General features: G+C 38.8%; 1 protein-coding gene across 8 annotated transcripts in view; it reads left to right on the forward strand.

Annotated features, from left to right (window-relative positions):
• Positions 1-20,002, forward strand: part of MAMDC2 (MAM domain containing 2) — a gene marked incomplete at its 5' end in the record, with an annotated part of 443,561 nt that overhangs the window by 107,421 nt on the left and 316,138 nt on the right. For 6 of the 8 annotated variants that reach the window (XM_082633490.1, XM_082633489.1, XM_082633491.1 and 3 more), the window contains one exon: positions 2,930-2,987. In XM_082633490.1, the coding sequence (XP_082489616.1) occupies positions 2,930-2,987 (58 nt within the window). Of the gene's footprint in view, positions 1-2,929; positions 2,988-3,715; positions 4,143-14,615; positions 14,668-20,002 lie in introns of those variants that run through there. The other 2 variants (XM_082633493.1, XM_082633487.1) reach the window with 2 other exon arrangements.

Genomic DNA, 20,002 nt, shown 5'->3' on the forward strand with positions numbered 1-20,002 from the left:
ATATGTATATTAAAAAAAAAGGAAGAAAGCAACCAAATCAATAAACAAATCTACCAATGATAGGAAGCTCTAAATAGTAAATTAAGATAAACATAAAACCAGAAACAACTTAGATGCAGAAAGCAAACCCCAAGTCTACAGTTGCTCCCAAAGTCCACCGCCTCAATTTTGGGATGATTTGTTGTCTATTCAGCTATTCCAGAGGTGCAGGGTACATCAAGCTGATTGTGGAGATTTAATCCACTGCTCCTGAGGCTGCTGGGAGAAATTTCCCTTTCTCTTCTTTGTTCGCACAGCTCCTGGGGTTCAGCTTTGGATTTGGCCTCGCCTCTTTGTGTAGGTCACCTGAGGGCGTCTGTTCTTCGCCCAGACAGGACGGGGTTAAGGGAGCAGCTGATTCAGGGGCTCTGGCTCACTCAGGCCGCGGGGAGGGAGGGGTACGGAGTGCGGGGCGAGCCTGCGGCGGCAGAGGCCGGCGTGACATTGCACCAGCCTGAGGTTCACCGTGTGCTCTCCTGGGGAAGTTGTCCCTGGATCACAGGACCCTGGCAGTGGTGGGCCGCACAGGCTCCCGAGAGGGGAGGTGTGGATAGTGACCTGTGCTTGCACACAGCCTTCTTAGTGGCAGCAGCAGCCTTAGCGTCTCATGCCCGTCTCTGGGGTCTGCGCTGATAGCCGCAGCTCACGCTTGTCTCTGGAGCTCGTTTAGGCGGTGCTCTGAATCCCCTCTCCTCGCACACCCCGAAACAATGGTCTCTTGCCTCTTAGGCAGTTCCAGAGTTTCTCCCGGAGTCCCTCCCGGCTAGCTGTGACACGTTAGCCCCCTTTAGGCTGTGTTCACGCCGCCAACCCCAGTCCTCTCCCTGGGGTCTGATCTCCAAAGCCCAAGCCTTGGCTCCCAGCCCCCGCCCGCCCCGGCGGGTGAGCAGACAAGCCTCTCAGGCTGGTGAGTGCCGGTCGGCACCAATCCTCTGTGCGGGAGTCTCTCCGCTTTGCCCTCTGCATCCCTATTGCTGCGCTCTCCTCCATGGCTCTGCAGCTTCCCTCCCGCCACCCCCGTCTCTGCCAGTGAAGGGGCTTCCTAGTGTGTGGGAGCTTTTCCTCCTTCACAGCTCCCTCCCAGAGGTGCAGGTCCTGTCCCTATTCTTTTGTCTCTGTTTTTTCTTTTTTCTTTTGCCCTACCCAGGTACATGGGGGAGTTTCTTGCCTTTGGGGAAGTCTGAGGTCTTCTTCCGGTGTTCAGTAGGTGCTCTGTAGGAGCTGTTCCACATGTATATGTATTTTTGATGTATTTGTGGGGAGGAAAGTGATCTCCATGTCTTACTCCTCCACCTTCTTGGAACTCTCCCCCTGTAATAACTGTTAACAAAGTATAATCTATAAAAATACTGAATCACTATGCTGTACCTGAAACTAATATAATATTATAAATCAACTATACTTGAAAAGAAAAACAAACAAACAAAAAAAAAACATAGAGTTGGGCTGTATCATACAACTTGATGTTCAATTTAAGTTTGAGAAAATACTTTCACTGATGGGTTTAGTCCCTTTACTTTCATTGTGATTGCCAAGATATTTAATTTTTTATGATTTTAATTTGTTCTTCTGAGCAGAAAAGATTTTTCTCTTTTATTCTCCTCTCCTGCTTTCTATTAGATTGTTATTTTAAAATAATATCCTATTTGCTGGTTTGAAAGTTACACTTCTAATTTTTGTTCTTTTAATTGCCAATACTCAGACTTTTAGAATCACCTAGAGTACTTGTTAAAACATAGATTGCTGGGCCCACCCCCAGAGTTTCTAATTCAGTAGATCTGGGGTAGCCTCTAAGTATTTGCATTTCTTACAAGTCCCCAGATAATGCTAATGCTGCCCCTCTGGAAATCACACCTTGAAGACCGGCAGCAATTGGTGGTTACCAGCAGGTAAATATTAGCACCTGTATCCAGTAACCATTCCTAGTTGACGTCCTAATTATTTTTGAATTCTTTTACTTGTTGAGTTCTATGCTTTCCCACCAGGTCAGCCATGCGTTAAGATGTTTAAATATCATTGTACCCGATATTTTTAGAAGTGAAATTCTCAGAGGAGTTTCTTTGACCATCTAATCCCATAATATTGCCAGGAACAGAAGCAGGACTGTAATTTCTCATAGGAGAATAATTTTTTCCCCCATTCTGAATGCTAAACAGAGAGAAACTTTCTTGCAAGTTTCTGGTCTGATGGCTGGAGTTTCTGTGGTCTCTTTGATATGAGGTACAGCCTTTACAGACTCCTGGCTGTAAGTAGCAGTTTAGTTCTGTGCCTTCTGTGAACCCAAGGCCATGTCTCCTGCCCTTGATAGGCAGTTCAAACTCCAGCTTTGAGTCTTGGGACATCAGCTTATGGCCTCCCATTCTAATGAATATCCTCTTCATTTCTAGCACTGCATGGTTTCCCTTGGCTGTGTTTGTAGACTTGGGGGAGGAGGATGTATTTCATTCACCCATTCTATGTGTGTCTTGGGGTGGAGGTTGGGGAAGCTATGTAATCTCAGTCCACCTGGTTGTCTTCTATTATTTTTCAGTTGTCATCCAGCAGAGAACATGGGGCATAGGGTCAAAAAGGTTTGAGAAGCAGAAAGTGAGTGGAAAAGAGATCCCTTTGTCTGGAATGCACCTGAGCTTAGGGACTTGGAGTTGGTAGCATATCATTAGTACTGGAGAATAGTAGGTGGTGCTGAATTGGAAGTAATTGAAGGAAGGCACCTTGCTGGTGTTAGTTAACACTATAAATGAGGCCTGGGAATTTTAAAAATTTTAAATTTTTACTAGGGCCAATCTTCCTTGAAATGTTTTTATTGCGTATAAAACATTTGCTACTAAAATTTTTAAATATTTTTCTTTTGGAGTCATTCTTTTCTTAAATATTGACTTACCCTTCTTAGGTGTGCATTGACAACATATGCTGAAGAATATGCTCCACCGTATGAATATCAGCCACTTGTGAGTATAAGAGGGCTGAAAAGCCATATTCTAAATATTTATGTACTTAATATGATTCTTTACATCAGTGTAAATAGTCATGCTTGAGAAGAAAGGATAAATTGCTGAGATTTGTGATGTTTTATATTTATTCAGAGATATTAGCTATTTGTGGGAGTTAATGGAATATTTTATGGTTATGATTTATTTGGGGAATAAGTTTATAGATTTCAGGGAGAAAATATTGCAGTGTCCAAAATATATTAGTTACTTTCTTCCTCATCTTATTTTATTGTCCCCCTCCCTAAATTCAATTTATCTGGAATAAGAACCTACCTTTCTATTCATTTGTATTGTATTAGCATATGAAAATAAGTGGTTTAATTTAGCTCTGGGAAATATGTATGTTGATAAAATATGTCCAGCTTACAACTTCAATAAACTTGTACTTAAAAATTATACAACAATTATACAAAAGCAAAACAAGGCTGCTTCCTATTAGTCTTTTTTAGGAAGTCTTAACTGGTACAATAGATAAGAGACTTAACTATTGAAAAAGAGGAGAAAAAAATCTTTATTTTCAGATAGTATGATTATCTTTTCAGGAGAACCAAGATGTTAAAATAAGTAACTAGAATGAATAAGACCATTTATTAAGGTGATTACTAAATAAATAAATGTATCAAAGACAATATCTTTCCTTCATATTAGCAATAACTGCTTAGTAGGCTATAAAAGAAAAAAACATGCAAATTACTATAACAACACAAATTTTAAATACTTTTATGAAGAAAATTCTAGATCAAATAAAGATCAATAAAGAATATGTGGTAGTTCATCTCCAAAGTTGGTGGACAGGCCACTTCCCCAGCAAGAGGTAAATGTTCCTCCACCTTTTGAATTTAGGCTGTCATATGACAGATTTGTTCAATAGAACGTGGCAAAAGGAATCCTATGCCAAATCTAGGCTATTTTAATAAGACTGCTTCCAACTCTTGGAGCCCTGAGCCACCATGTAAGAAATCTAGGCTACTTTGCTGGAGGGAGAGGCCATGAGAAGGAACACTGATGAGCTTGACTTATGAGTGACAAAGCCATCTTGGACATCCACTCTAATAAGCTTGGACTACAGCTCCAGCTGCCATCTGACTGCAAACCATGAGAGATTCCAAGAAGGTAATAATAAATTGTTATTTGAAGGCATTAAGGTTTTTTGGTGTTTTTTTTTTTTTTTTAATAAATGTACACCCAAGGTAACTAAGACAGAAATCTCAAATACAAGGGAATAACTACCATTTGAGGGGACTGGAAAACTAAATTATAAGTTAAATTTATAAATTTAATATAATTACATTAAAAATTCCAATGGATTTTGTTTTCTATCAGAACTCTGAGATTCTGAAAATTATTTGAAAGTATAAACAGATGAGAATAATCAAAAGTGTTTTTAAACAGTGGCATAACCAATTTAGGGAAGTAAACTATTCATGATACTACTTTCGTTATGTTTAATCTTATTTATTTTTTCTCATTAAAAAATAGCATTCAAGCCATAAGAAAAGCAAATATGATGTCTTATGGATTAATATGCTTAATACATAAAAAACTCAGACCTATTGGCAGGAAAAATGTTAAAACCCTAGGGAAATGAGTGAAGGTCATATAAAGACAATTCACAAAGTAGGAAATTATTATTATTAACTAGCTGATAAATACAGGGAAAATCCCAATCTACAAATAATAGAATATGTGAATTAAAGCAATAAATTTTTTTGCTAATAAAATTGGCAATATTTTTTAAAATAATAATACTCAGTTGAGTAAAGGTGGGGTGAGATGGGTACTTTTTTCTATTGCCAGGAATATTATAAATTATTTTAATCTTTCTGTAAAGGAATTTGGTGATATGAATTGAGATACTATTTGATCTAATAATTCTCCTAAGGATTTCCCCAAAGAAAAATAATTCATACCAGGGATAAAATTTATATCCAAAGATACTCATCATTGAATTATTTATTATAGCAAAACTTGGAAATTACCTGATGTTTTAGTATTAGGTGTAGTGCTCTAGGGATTCAGAATGAGCCTCCCCAAAATTTGTCAGTCCTGCATGAGGATTTTTTTGAGTTAAAGACATGAGACCCTGTGTGTTCAAGGTAACCTACTGTTCCTCCCTTAACTACCTAGAAGAATTTAAACTGGGAATTTTTCCCAGAAAAAAAAAGTTATTACAGAGATTAATTTGAGTTAAGTAGCCCCATCTGTATGGTAGGGCAAATGTCTAATTGCCAAACATCTGCTTTTCTTATTGTCTTGTGAACCCTCCTTTTCTTGGAAGCTCCAGGCCCCTATCCCATTCCTTAGCTCAGGATGACATGTATACCTTATTTTACCTTTCTGTCTTTGAACCTCTCATGTATGTAGGGACTCTGACCTTCTCATGTATGTGGGGTTCCTGTATGTATGAAATTAAATTAGACTTTTTCCTGTTAATCTGTCTCATGTCAGTTTAATTCTTAGACCAGTCAGAAGAACCTAGAAGTGTAAAGGAAAGTTTTTTTCTTCTCTGACAGTACTAATTAAATAGGTTATAATCACATAATGAGATATTTTATAGCCTTTAGAAAGTCCATGGATAGTTCTTACTGTCTTGATAAATCTTCTTATTTAAGGTCAAGAAAAACATTAAGATACAAAATTGTATGTGTATTTTATCCAAACTATGTAAAAGTATAGAGGAAAAAAGCCTGAAGAAACTGTCAAAATGCTAGTAAAGTTGACTAGTGAATGGTGAAATTCTAAGTGATTTTCTTCATCTTTATACTTTTCAGCATTTTCCAATGTAGTAAGCATGGTGGTTTATAATCAGAAAAACCACAAGGAAACAAATACATTATTTAAAAATGCAATTCAGGCTCATTTCCTTATATACATGGGATTTGGCTCCCTCTCCAAACAAAAGGAAGTTGTAAGACACGTAATTAAAAACTCACAAAATTCAAAGGACTGGTTTCCCCAAGAGCATAAATATAAAGAATGTGCGATGTATTCTCAGGGTGCATGAGTCTTTAGCTATTGTGTTATATATTTGTGCTTTATTTTTTTCAGCATTATTTCTAGTATTTCTCATGTTGCTTGTTTCCACATTAACAGCACAGCATGCAGCATGCGCTGGCAGTTGTTTGGCTTTATTTAGAGTTTTGTTCATTCACTTCTAAGTTCTTTATCAAAGGAATTGATTTTGAGGCATGTTTTTAGCCCTGCTTCTAGCACCCCATTAATGAATGCTTGCATTACATTGTTATAGAATACAAAAAATCTTTTAAATTGTAATGACAATGAATGGTTAAGTAACAGCAGAATAGTGACTGAACTCTGACTTAGAAGTTACTGTGCACATAAACAAATGTATGATTCATAAAATACTGACAAAATAAGGAGAGTATTTTTTACTTGCTAGAGACTTCACCATGTGGCCTTAGCATAAACACAGCTCACCATTCACTCAGGCTACCACCTTTGCAATTATGCAATTCCTGAAGAAATCTTAAAATATTTTGATTTGTATTATTTTAAATTTTGTGCATGAATTGAGACTTTATAAATTTTTATATTATGGTCTCTTACATTTGCTTAATTCATAATTGCATAAAGTGGGATAGCATCATAAGAAGTCTTAAGGAGAATGCAAATTATCTCCCCATAGCTCTAGACATGAATGAATAAATACAGAATATTAGGAAGCTATGAAATCATTTCCAAGGAGAGAAATGAAAGAGAATTGCAATCTACTTCTTCAGAACTCCACCTCTTAAAGCTGGGTACAGTAAGTCACCTACATACAAACAAGTTCTGTTCCAAGAGCGTGTTCATAGTCCAATTTGTTAAGTCCAACAAAGTTAGCCTAGGTACCCAACTAACATAATTGGCTATATGGTACTGTACTGTAATAGGTTTATAATACTTTTCACACAAATAATACATAAAAAACAAACAAATGCAAAAAATAAAGAAAACATTTAAAGTCTTTACAGTACAGTACCTTGAAAAGTACAGTAGTACAGTACAACAGCCGGCATACAGGGGCTGGCATTGAGTGAACAGGCAAGAAGAGTTACTGACTGGAGGAGGGAGAGGAGGTAGGAGATGGTAGAGCTGAGGGATCATCAGCAATAGGAGACGGAGGGCAAGCTGCAATTTCACTCATGCCTGACGTTGATGGCACAGGTTCTGGTTCCTTGCTGGATTCAATTCTATCTCCCCTCTTGAAAAAACAATCCAGTGATGTCTGGGTAGTAGCTCTTTTTTTCTCATCATAGATGACATGGTAGCACTGGATTGCATTCTGAATGGCTGCTGCAAACTTCATGTACTGTTCTACGTTCGAGTCCTGTGTCTCAAAAACTAACAGTGCCTCCTCAAAGAAAACCCCCTTGCCACTTCCTGTGTCGTGAATCTCTTCAGTTCTTCAGTTACTTCTTCTTCCTCTTGTCTCTCTTCGTCCTTTCTCTGGGCCTCCAATTTCATCAGGTCTTCATTAGTAAGCTCCTTGTGTTGCACAGCAACAGTGCTGGACAGTCAAGCTCACAAAAGCACAACCACTTGTAGAGGATGCACACACGTGACAATGTACACCAGGCACGTGAACTAATTTACATGAATGGACATGCAAACACACGTTCGTATCTTTGAAAGTTTGCAACTTGAAGGTTCGTATGTAGGGGACTTACTGTACTTATTATGACTCACCCAATTTCAATGAAAGATATCTTCTCTTAAAAGCTTCCCTATCATTCTCCCAAAGAACCAAAATAAAGGAAAAGTTGCAGAGAAGTTACATCAGAAGATTGGTCTAAAGCTGGCTATTTGTAGGGTATGTGAGCCTTTGAGACAAAGGACAAGTGAGCTGAGGGTAATGGTGGAGAGTCAACTGAACACACTCAGGGTTAGTAAGGAAAATAACTAGTTCAGGCACAGACTAGCAAACTCAGGAAGTTGAAGGGTCCAGGGAATTAAAAAAAAAACAAGCACAGCAGTAGTGAAGGAGTGAGAGAGCTAGAAGAATTAGAAGTAGTGAGCAAAGGGAATGTACTGGAATTTTTTGATATTTCAGACGTAGAACAATTCTGGGGAATGACAGATCCCAAGATATGGTCATGGGAATGAGTTTCTATAATGGAATCCAAACCATTGACTTGAGAAGGTGAAAAAATGGTAAGCCAGAGTGTTGGCTAGATTCTAAATATGGGTGTTGGAAGTCAACCTACAATATAGCAGGATAGAAAGATAGGGTCAAAAATCGAGTCAAGTGACCAGTCCCTCAGTGGGAGCACTTTGGAGGTACACAGCTCCTCCCAGCCCTGCAGCTGCCATTTGAGTACATCTGATTGATCATTTTGTGTGAAGTACCATTTTATTTTCCTAAATATAGCTGCCTATTGAATTATCTTTCCAGGCGTATAAGTAGCTTTAAAGCAAAAAGTGTTGCATATCCTAGTTGTTTCAGAGATAAAAAGCTGAGGAAATTTTTAATAGAATTATGTTTTAAAGCTGGCATGCATTCCAAATGGATTACAAGGGATCCAAGCAGTGTTTCATAGTAGGTAAGAAAAGAGGCTGTATCTGTTTAAAATATTACCAACAGTGGTAGGATTGGCCTATCCTATCACTGGGGTTCTATGCCCTGGTACAGATATAGCATTGTTAAAATATTGATATTTCTGTGCTATTTGGAAATTCGCTGTGGCCTTGAGTTTCCTCCATTGAAAGAAAAAGAAATTAATATATTTTACAACTGCATTGCTATAAAGACAAATATAATCGAGGTTGGATTATATTCATTTTTTTTGGATTTAAAGGCTTATTAAAGAGATATATTTCTTAGGCTGTATCTCTCATTGGCATTTTGTAAAGATTACCTATTCTTTTTCCTTTTATACTTTTATACTGTTTTGTCTTCTTGCCTATTTATGACTATTTGTGACTATATTATGGTATTTTATGGCCATGTTATGTGACCACGTCATTGTTAAGCCTCCTGAAATTATTACCAATATACTAATGAGTGTTATTACACAAAACTAAATCATACAATACTCGTTTTTTTCTGAGAAGTACTTTTGGACTTTTGTACCCTATTTTAAGCAAAATTTTCTGCATAATAGCTGCCGTCGTTTACTGACCTAAGGTGTTTATGGATATTAAATTACTGACATCATTTCCTGGTTTCAGTATGAGTTTCTATCACTTAATAGAGTTGGATTTTCAAAATGGCATTTGCATTTTTTATTATGGTAAAATATACATAATATAAAATTTACCATTTTAACCCTTTTTTAGTGTACAATTTAGTGGCACCACGTACATTCACATTATTGTTATATTCATTTTGAAAATTCTGATTTATAAAAAATGAAAACATTTTTGTGGGCCCTTTAAAATACTATGGGCCATAGGCACTGGGCTTTCTGTGCCTCATGGTTGAGTGGGCCCAGCCTGGACCTTCTGGTAGTTTAACACCTGCCTGACCACGGGCATCTAGAACTTGCCTAATCTGACTGCCTGGTGTGTACTGATTTATAAATACTTTGAGTATCAACCCAGACCAAGTTACACCTTGGCTAGGAGTCAGGTGAGCATCATCAAAAGCCTTTTATTGTTCTTTTAGGCTCAGTCACATGAAAGAAACTCCCCAAAGGCTAGAATTGTCTTTAGTTTCCTGCTTCCTAGAAAGGGATGTCTAGCAGTGGCTTTAAAAAGAAGATAAGGGAAAGAGTGACTTGCTGAAAACCACCAACGGCTGGGTCAGGAAGTGAATCTAGAACAGGTTGGTGGTTCTATAGGAAGTATCACCGGTCAACTAAATTAGCTTTCATTCCTACTTCTTTTTAAGGCCTTCTCTTTGTATCTTTGCTTCATTCTGTGTCCCCATGATCTTCCATAATTTCATTCCAGTATAGGCAGTCTTTTTCCTTTTTTCTTGTTCTTTTGTTGTTTTTGTTGTTCTGTTTTAAAAACATAACAGCACGAAAAGTCGTGCGATGTAATTCTGGCCACAGGGAATAATCATGTGTAAGCCTTGTAGTCTAGATTAAATTGTGGTTTTGCCAAATTTTATTCAGAAAATTAAGGCTGAACTTTAATTAGGTAATGTTTCAGAGTTAATGATGTGTCTTCATGACTTTTATTTTAATACTACTTTGCTTTGTACTGCATCTTAATATATCTACAATTTAATTTTCTCTTTTTTGTCCTGTTAAGGTTCTGAATCACTATCTATTAACAAAAGAATCATGGCCATTTGCTGATTATGCTTGTTTATCTTATTATGTGCTATTGACTGAAATGAAATTAGAGTTTTAGATTCTTCTGCAAAAGGGGTGCTGGTGGGGGAGTGGAATTGGAGAAGAGGGAAGGGGGTCACATGATTGTACCTAGTATTTTTTGATTATTGTCAAGGTGTTCCAAAATGCTGCTGCTAGTTAACCAGAGAAACAGCCCTCTATTACTTGGGTTCAGAAGGAGATGGTGGCCTTCCTCCGCCTAAATTCATGCCTCCACCTAAATTCCTCCACCTAAATTCAGTGTGTGTTGCACATATGTGTGCTGACCTTATATGTATACACATAGGCATGATTTTGTAGTTTATAGGCAAACAGTTCTGAATCTGAGTCTCATGGCATTCTGCCAGCCCTAAGGGACCGCATTTCCTAGGCCCCAGCTTCAACCTTAGGATCTGCTGGCCGCTGCTCATATAGCTCCACAGGGCTTCCCCAGAGATAGATAGATACATAGATAAAACAGAGAGATAGATAAGATAGGTAGATAGTCTATCATATCTCTCTATGCTCTTTCTCTCTTTCTATCTGTCTCCTATTGGTTCTGATTCTCTGGAGAACTCTCACTGATATAGACAGAAAGATCTTTATGAGTTCTCTGGCTCTCAAATTATATGATTTGATTTGATTTGATTCTCATTGATCCTTTCTCATCCTAATAGTTATTTATTTATGACCAAGTAATCTTTTTGAATAAGTACCTTGGCAGACATTTAATTCAAGTCTACTTGAAAATTAAAAAATAAATATTTTAACTCCTGCTCACCTCATGTATCACCAACAGCTGAGAAATTTGGAGTTTTGATTCTCAGGAAACTCAGATCCCCAAGTATTTTTTAGCATGTGTCCTTTTAGTGGAAAAAACCCTGTTTCCTCTGATAGTATACCTTCATCTTATGTTGCTTTCTGAAGTTAAGTAACCATGACCTCCTTTTGTTTCTGAGTCAAGTCATAAAAGCTCAGTTCTACTTCAGGGAACTTGGGATTCTGCGAGATTTTATTTTCCTCCTTTTGATTATCTTTAAATTTCTACAGTGAGCATATTTGACTTTTGTAAAGAAGAAAAAAAAAAGAATTGAAAAATCAAGAACCCTGGGCCCCAAATTTATATCTAACCACACCACTATAAATATAAAACAGTGGCAAGTGTCCTCATAGAATGTAGACTGAGGAATAAGAAAGATGGTGTTTATTTTTTATATTAAAATGATAGGAACAATCAAAATTTGTGCATAAGAAAGAAAAACATGTAAATAACTAAGGTTTAATAGTGTATTGCTTAGTTTTTGATGCTGGCCATTACTAAAGTTTGAATGATATTAATCTTTAAAAGTCAGCTTAGGGGCTTCACTGGTGGTGCAGTGGTTAAGAATCTGCCTGCCAATGCAGGGGACATGGGTTCAAGCCCTGGCCTGGGCAGATCCCACATGCCACGGAGCAACTAGGCCTGTGCGCCACAACTACTGAGTCTGTGCTCTAGAGCCCGCGTGTCACAATGAGTGAGCCCGCACACCACAACTACTGAAGTCCGCACACCGTGCTCTGCAATAAGAGAAGCCACTGCAATGAGAAGCTCACGCACCGCAATGAAGACCCAATGCAGCCAAAAATAAATAAATAAATAAATAAAATAAATTTATATAAAAAAAGAGAACCAGGGTTCCTCGGAGACCCACTTAACCACGTCTTTGGGTTTTCATTTACATACATGTAAAAATCTGTATGTTTTAAAAACAAAAAAAAAGTCAGCTATTTTGTGATGTGATTGTTCATGTAGATCTCCATATTTTTCTTTGTGATGACCAGACTCATTAATGATATAGATGTTTATACTTATATTCACAGCCTACACTTCCTTGCATTTCCCATAACTATTTTTTTTAGTTGAATACCTGTATTTCTTACAAATGCTTCTTCTTTGCAAAATTTTATCAAATAAAAAGAGATAGTAAAGGTTTCTTAAATAGGTAACAATAATATATCCAACTAATTACATGTTCTTTATAGCTGCATTTGCCAATTACTCTTATCTGTAATTCAATCACTGGGAGAAAAAATATCCAATAGGAATGAAATCATTTTAAAAGTAGTGAAGGGAAATGAATGAAGAGATCTGTCTAAGATGCCTATCCCATGTGATCCCCAGGGTTAGTAAAGTAATTTTGGCTGTGCGAGAATTGTTCTTTTCTTCCCACATCACTCTGCATGTGTGCTTAGAAGACAACCTTACTAGGGGAAGGTGGGTCTTCAGTCAAGTGCACGTAAGTGGGGAAGAATTTTATACATAATGTATACTGAAAATAATAACACAAAACATCACAGCAATCTACTTTAATATCTATTTTCATTCTATCCAATGTGACATTCAAATAAATAAGCTTGTTGCCTCAATACCTTTTTAAGAGTAAATGGAGTACACCAAATGAGGATACTTATAGGCATGCTAGGGAAGAATGATCTTTGCTGTATGAATGCCAGGTGGCTAACAGCTGTCTGTAATGGTGGACACAAGGTTAGTTTGCAGTGACTGATTTGGCCAGGAAACATAATCCATTATGTAGTTTTATGGATGAGCTATCTAGATGAAGGAATTGAGACTGTGCTTTCAAATTATCTTGTAATATTAAATTAGGCAGAGTTACTGATGTTCCAGAAGGCAGGCCTAAAACTGAAAATAACCTTGAAAAATAAAACTATGAAAAATAAAAGGTCCTAAAGAAAAAGGATGAAATCAAATAAGAATAAGTGTAACCACAGAACAACCCCTTGGAAGATTGGGAAAAAATGGGTAAGGACTGGGTATATGGTTGTCTAAGAAACAGCAATGTCATCTTATTCTAAAAAAAAAAAGGTTTGGGAGATATTGATGCTTAGAGACTATGGGAATGAGGGTAGGAAGGGGATAGGAATCTAAGAATTGGATACCCATCACTTAAAGATACACTGATACATTTTCCTGATGTAAGTGGTAAAACTGTGTTCTATTTGTCTTTCACAATGAGGGAAGGTCGACTGGGGACTCAAGAGGACCCTTCTGTAATATCCTAACCTGTCTTTCTGTGATCTGTTAAAAAGAAGAAGGAAGAGAAAGAGAAGAAAAGGAAGAAGAAAGCTTTATTAACCTTAACGCAGATTTTCCCTAGAGTGATTGTCATGCTGGGTCTTTAGTGGTTCCTGTTTCTACAGGGCCTGTTTGCCCTTAGCATTCTTTTCTCTGACACTTTTTTCTATCTTTTGTCAGGATGTTTCATTCAACTTCCTCAACCCTTCTCTGAAACAGCACACTCAAAGGTGAAAAGAGATTGATTCTTACTGTTGGTTGTGTTTTGTCAGGTCTTGACCTCTATGATGCTTCTTTGGAAGTGAGCAGTCGTTGGCTACCACAGCATTCTTTGCCCTCCCTTTCCTCAGAATTTATGACATTGCAAAACTCTCTCCAAACCTTTTCTTCTCTGTCTTTCATGGCTTCTTTATGAACCCAGCCATGAATGTCCCAGAGATTTGGGTCCTAGAACCCTGCTCCTCTCATTTTACATAATCTCAGAGAATTCATCCACTCCCATGGCTCTATAATCATCACTTTTTGGGGGTAACTTATTTTTATATTATTTCAAACTTAAAAGAAAGTTACAAGACTAGCAAGAGGAGCTCCCATATAATCTTTATCTAGAGTCAACAATTGTTTACCATTTGAGAATAGGCTGGAGACTTTGTACCCCTTTACCTCTGAACAGTTCAATGTGTATTTATTTATTTATTTTTTTTTTGCGGTACACAGGCCTCTCACTGTTGTGGCCTCTCCCGTTGCGGAGCACAGGCTCCGGACGCGCAGGCTCAGCGGCCATGGCTCACGGGCCTAGCCACTCCACGGCATGTGGGATCTTCCGGGACCGGGGCACGAACCCGTGTCCCCGGCATTGGCAGGCGGACTCTCAACCACTGCGCCACCAGGGAAGCCCTGTATTTCTTAATAACAAAGACACATAGCTATGGTAAAGTTTTCAACCTAGGGGAAAATTGATACAGTATAATTATTTAAGCCACAGTCCATATTCACATATAATCCATGATCCCAGTAATGTTCTTTACAGCTATTTCCCCAGCCAATGATCACTGCTGTGCACAGGGCACTGACTTCTCTCCAGGCCATCTGTCCCACAACACTGCCTTTAAAATAAACATTTTGTACTGATGTCATCTCTAATTAAAGATGTCTGAGAAGTGACTCATCATTTCCCTCCTTAAACAAGTCCTCTCCATCTCCATGTCTTTTTTATTCTTTTTAGCGGTGTTAGAACTCTCTCAGACATCTGGGTTTGAAGCTATGGAACATCTTTGATTCTTTATCCCCAGTTAGGCTGGTAAGTCCTCTAAATTCTTTCTGTGAAATGTCTCCTCTAGTCCAGCTCCTCTTAAGCTGTTGTGCTCTGATGCCCACCCATTCCACACTTCAGACAAATGCTTTCAGTTACCCTCATCTATCTGGAGGACACAGAAAAAGCTTGCAGTGATTGTCCTATCTTAAGTAAACTTTGTCAGAACTCAGAGTCTGTGTGGCCCCAGAATAGTGGTTCAGCCAATAATGTGTGATAATTCACAAATCACTTTCTATACACAGTTTCTAAATACTTCTTCCCACCCCCACTAAATAGTTGTTGAATAAACATTTAAATATTATGTTAGGGTGTTGAAACTATAACGACTATCTGCAACTCACATACGCAGAGGAAGTATGTCTAACTGATAACTGGCCCTCTTCCCGAGCCCATAACCAGTGGGAAAACACTAACTCTTCAATACTCTTAAAGCTTAGTCTGATTCCATAATTTAAATAGTTCCTATAGGAGATATTTAACCTTCCTTGAAAAAACTCTCACTTTCTCAGAGATCCTCTCCCATCCCCTATGTGTAGAAAAGCAGATCTGAGACTGTTATCTGTTATAAGTCCTGCTTACAAGGTTGGCCTTTGGTTGGCATCTAGAGATAAGAATTCCTGAATAAGAGTAGCTCACTGTGTCTAAACTGTTTGCACAAACAATGTGGTTTATGTTGAACACCTGTTTTCCTTCTGCGAGTCTGGAATTTTGGTATGTGCTAGGCAGAGGGTGCCTATATGACTGGCCCCCCAAAAAATCTTGGGCTTGGAGTCTCTGATGAGCTTCCCCAGTAGATAGCATTTCACAGCACATGGCTGGGGGAATTAAGTGCATCTTGTGTGACTCACTGAGGGGGGGCTTTTGGTCTCAGAATTTCACACCTGCTTTTTTCTGGACTTTAGCCCATGTGCCTTTTCCCTTTGCTGACTTTGCTTTGAATCCACTTGCTGTAATCAATCATAGCCACAAGTACAATTATATATTGAGTTTTATGAGCCCTCCTGGCAAGTCACTGAATCTAGGGGTGGTCTTAGGAATCCCAACACACCCTACTTTTCTCTCTGTGGCAGATTGTTATTTTCCCAAAGTGGTTGCAACATGTGCTGGCATCGCACATGCTCTTACAATGTGATTTTGACACTCTTCACATTGAGAGGCAGAGTCCATGTTACCCCCCCTAGAATTTGGGTGAACTGTGACGATGATGGAAGTGATGCTATGCGATTTCCGGAGTAGTTGATTAAAAGTAACGCAACTTCTTCCTGGTTCCCTTTTTGTCATCCTTATTCTCAGAACCCAGTCACCATGCTGTGAGGAACCCCATGCAGGCACAAGGAGTTGTTGTACAGTTGTTCCATCAACAGTCCTAGCTAAAGTCCCAGCAGATAGCCAGCATCGACTACCAGTTGGAATGAGAGATGTTTCCAACCCCAGCACTTAAGTCACTCTCAGCTTTCAGATCTTCCCAGCTGAGGCCTCAGACATTGTGAAGCAATAAGATGGCTTTGATGTACCTTTCCAAATTCCTGACCCAAAGAATCTGGAAATGACTACTGTTTTACACTGCTATGTATGGGTTGGCCAGTTATGCAGCAATAGCAACTGTATCTTTCCCCGAGATGGCATCCGGGGATATGGAAAGAGGGATGCAACTTAGCATCCTGATGCCAGAGGGGAAGAGCAGCATTTTCTGTATGGTGGTCTCTGCCTGTTCTGGTCTCTGGGATGATATCTCAAGTCCAGCTTGTTGCTCTTTCCCTTGCCAGCATAAGTGGCTATAGTCCGTGGCTGTTGTTAACTGTCAGTCTTTTTCTATTTCTCTCTTTTTCTCTGGGCTTGGTTGGAGCCCTCGTGGCATGTTTGAAATGTTTGAGATGGCATGTTTGAGATGACTCAGCCTCATTTCCACTTCCACAGTTACTGTGGACCCCACAGAAGCCTTCTGTGACTCCCATTCAGTACCTAGCTCCAATGCTCAGCTCTGCAGCTAACAGTTGAACTCCCTCTGCAGACTAACAACTACTTCAGGGTCTTGTTTATGCCGCAGGATACAAACATGGTTCAGAATTGATGATTCTCAGAGCCTCCCTCTGCCTGACCATGCTGTTCCGCCAGTTTGGGTTTGGCTGTGCCCCAGGCAAATGAAAGAACAGCCTGAGTGTTGGTCTGTTCCGAGTTCTCATGAGAGATGTGGGGCCAGGAGACCCCTTATACCTTTGTGCCATTATTCTCATTTATCCAGTGCACTTCCCTCTGTCCACGTCAATGAGACTCTGTCTATGTCAATGAGACTCTGTCTGATTTAAGTCTACAGATGGGAAAATTGGGAAATGCATCGACTATTTCTGCTGTCCTGCTTTACTTTTCCCTTATTTTCGTCTTCCTACAATGCCCCAGACTTCTTCCCTATCTTCCTACTCTCCATTCCAACTCTTGTTTAAGCCTTCATGGCAAAGGATGTTTTCTCTATATGCTTGGAGAAATCTATGATCTGAGTCTTCCAGGTATGGTCATTGATATTCTAAAATCCTCAAGACTGTGAACTGGATTGCAAGGCTGTTGTCTTTTGGAAAAACCCTATTTTGCATTAGAAGGTGATATTACTTTGCTTTTTGGTTGCCATTTTTTTTCTAAAACAAATTTTGACCTCCCCTTGGGAAAATGGGTGGTTACACACACCGAAAAGGGAAGACTAATAATTTTGAATTGATTACGCCCTCCCTGTATACTTGGTTTGAGAGGTACACCAAATTACTCACTTGTCCAAAACTCCCACCATCTCAGTTGAGCCTTGGGTATGAATTGCAGTCAATATAAAGGTCCTTTGAGGTAGGACCTTCTTGGTGAAGCTGCTTTTTTCTATTCTGTTTTGTGCCTTTTGTATCAAACTTTGGAAAACATACTTTGTTCTGCTTCCTTATAATAATTATACCCTCCTGGTTCCTAATAGTTTGTTCTTATTTTTGAAAACCTTCTTTATTCACCTATTCCATGTTTGCATCCTTCTAATTCCTGAGTATATGCTTAGGCACAAATTTACTGCTTGCCTTGACTCCTACTTTTTTATATATGCCCAGCTGCTCCCTTGTTTTTGCTCCATTTCCTTGCTCTAACTCTCAGAACCTCGGTGTTTCAATATTGCAGATTATTCAGTATATATTAGGATGCTTTTAGTAGGTTGTGCAAAAACCAACTCAAACCAGATCAGACAGTAAAAGTAATTTATTAGCTCATATTTATTTGAAAAGTCTGGCTTCAGGAAAGGATTGATATGGCAATGTCATCATACTTTTTACTGACTCTCAAACCTGCCTTTTATGGTGTTGGTTTCATGCTATACTGATTGTAGGCAGGCTGCCAACCTGGGCTAGATGCTTCCTTACTTATGTCCAATAGTGGAAAAAGAATGTTTTCCCCCCAAACCCTTGAACAAAATCTCAGGCTTTAAGCTGTTTGGACAAACTCAAGTCACATGCCTAATACTGAACCAATCACTGTCTTTGAGAGTGGAGTGAGATTGTCCTTATTGTCTTAGGCCCATTAGATTCTTCCCCTAGACCGGGAGGGGGGTTAATCTACTCAAACTGCATGGCTACTACACAATGCGAAATGGGAGAAGTGGATTCAGGGTGAGCTGGTGTCACCTCTTAAAGTTTGCATGAGATGAGCATGCTCATGTCTTCCCAACTCAGTGTTCACTACTGACTTCACTTGGTAGCTTGAAGTCAACCATGGCAGGAGTATTTATACCACGGAAATTGTCAAATATTACAAATCAGTTGTGTGGGTTTTTTTTTTTTTTTTTTTTTGGTGGGGGGAGCTGGTTTACCAATACATCTCTGATAATGAGAGGCACTCAGTTTTATGTGTTAACAGGCAACAAACATTCTCTTAATTAGTTTTCCTAACTTCAGAATTGCACACCCCTACTTACCACTTTTTAAAAATAATGGCTTTACTGAGATTTGATTCACCTGCCATAAAATTCACCCTTTTAAAACATACAATTCAGTGATTTTTAGTGTATCTCGAGTGTCATACCATCATCACCACAGTCAATTTCAGTATATTTTCATCACCCCCAAAAGAAACCCCATACCCACTGTAGTAGTTAGGTTTCTCTACAGAAACAAAACAAAGCTGAAAACCCTGGAAAGCCAGTGATGTAATTCACTTCGAGTTTGAAGGCTTGAGATCCAGGAGTACCAAGGAGCAGGATAAGATTAATGTCTCAGCTTGAGCAATCAAGCAGGAAGGGGCCAATTCTTACTTTCTCTGCCTTTCTCTTCTATTCAGGCCCTCAACAGATTGGATGATGCCCACCACATTGGGGAGGGCAAACTACTGAGTCCATCAATTTAAATGCTAATTTCATCTGGAAACACTTTCACAGACACAACCCACAAATAATGTTTAGCCACAAATCTTGGTGCCTCGTGATCCAGTCACACCCATTAATAGTCACTCCTCATTCCTTCCCTCCCACTATCCCCTGGCAAAACTACTTTCTGTCTCTGTGGACTTGCCTATTTTGGACATTTCATATAAGGAATCATACAATCTGTCTCTTGGCTTAGTTTCTTTCACCTCGCATAATGTTTTCAAGGTTCATCTATGCTATACAACTATCAGTATTTTATTCCTTTCATTGCCAAATAATATTTCATCGTGTGAATAGACCACATTTTGTTTATACATCCATCAGTTAATGACATGTGAGTTGTTGAGATCCAGTTCTAATCATAGTTCTGGAATCCAGTCCTTTTCACCTTCAGTCTTTAGTACCTTCCGCGGCTGGAATACTTTTCCTAAAACATCACATTTATTCTTGTCACTCATCACATCAAAATATATTGTCCACTCTGTCTAGGAGATGCTAAAGGAAGGCGCTGACCTTGCATTTGAAGCTGTCCTCAGTTCCACTGCAGCTAGGGTAGAAATCAGCAGATCCTGCCACCTACTTAGATAGCAGTTTGGCAAGCGATGCTCTAATCTCATTTAAAGGGCCTCTAGCTGACCAAAAACAAACAAACAAACCCCAAAGAAATAGACCCCCGACAACATAAAGCAAAAGCCCAAAACTATATAGAAAGTGACATGGATATTATGTAGCTTTTGGATTTTATTGTTTATATATTTTATCTCTTAAATATTAAGAATTTCATGAGGGTGCTGGTGGGATAATGTGTCTTACAGGTAGATAGCTTGAAGCCCTGGCTGAATCAGTAGCATTCTTTAGATTCTCTCCTGAGATTTTAAGCAAATGGTCTTATATGTGAAGTGGGAGTAATAATTCTTACTTCAGAGCCTGTTGTGGATT

The sequence above is a fragment of the Mesoplodon mirus genome (genome assembly GCF_964341445.2).
Source record: "Mesoplodon mirus genome assembly, chromosome: 1".
Lineage (NCBI taxonomy): Eukaryota > Metazoa > Chordata > Mammalia > Artiodactyla > Ziphiidae > Mesoplodon > Mesoplodon mirus.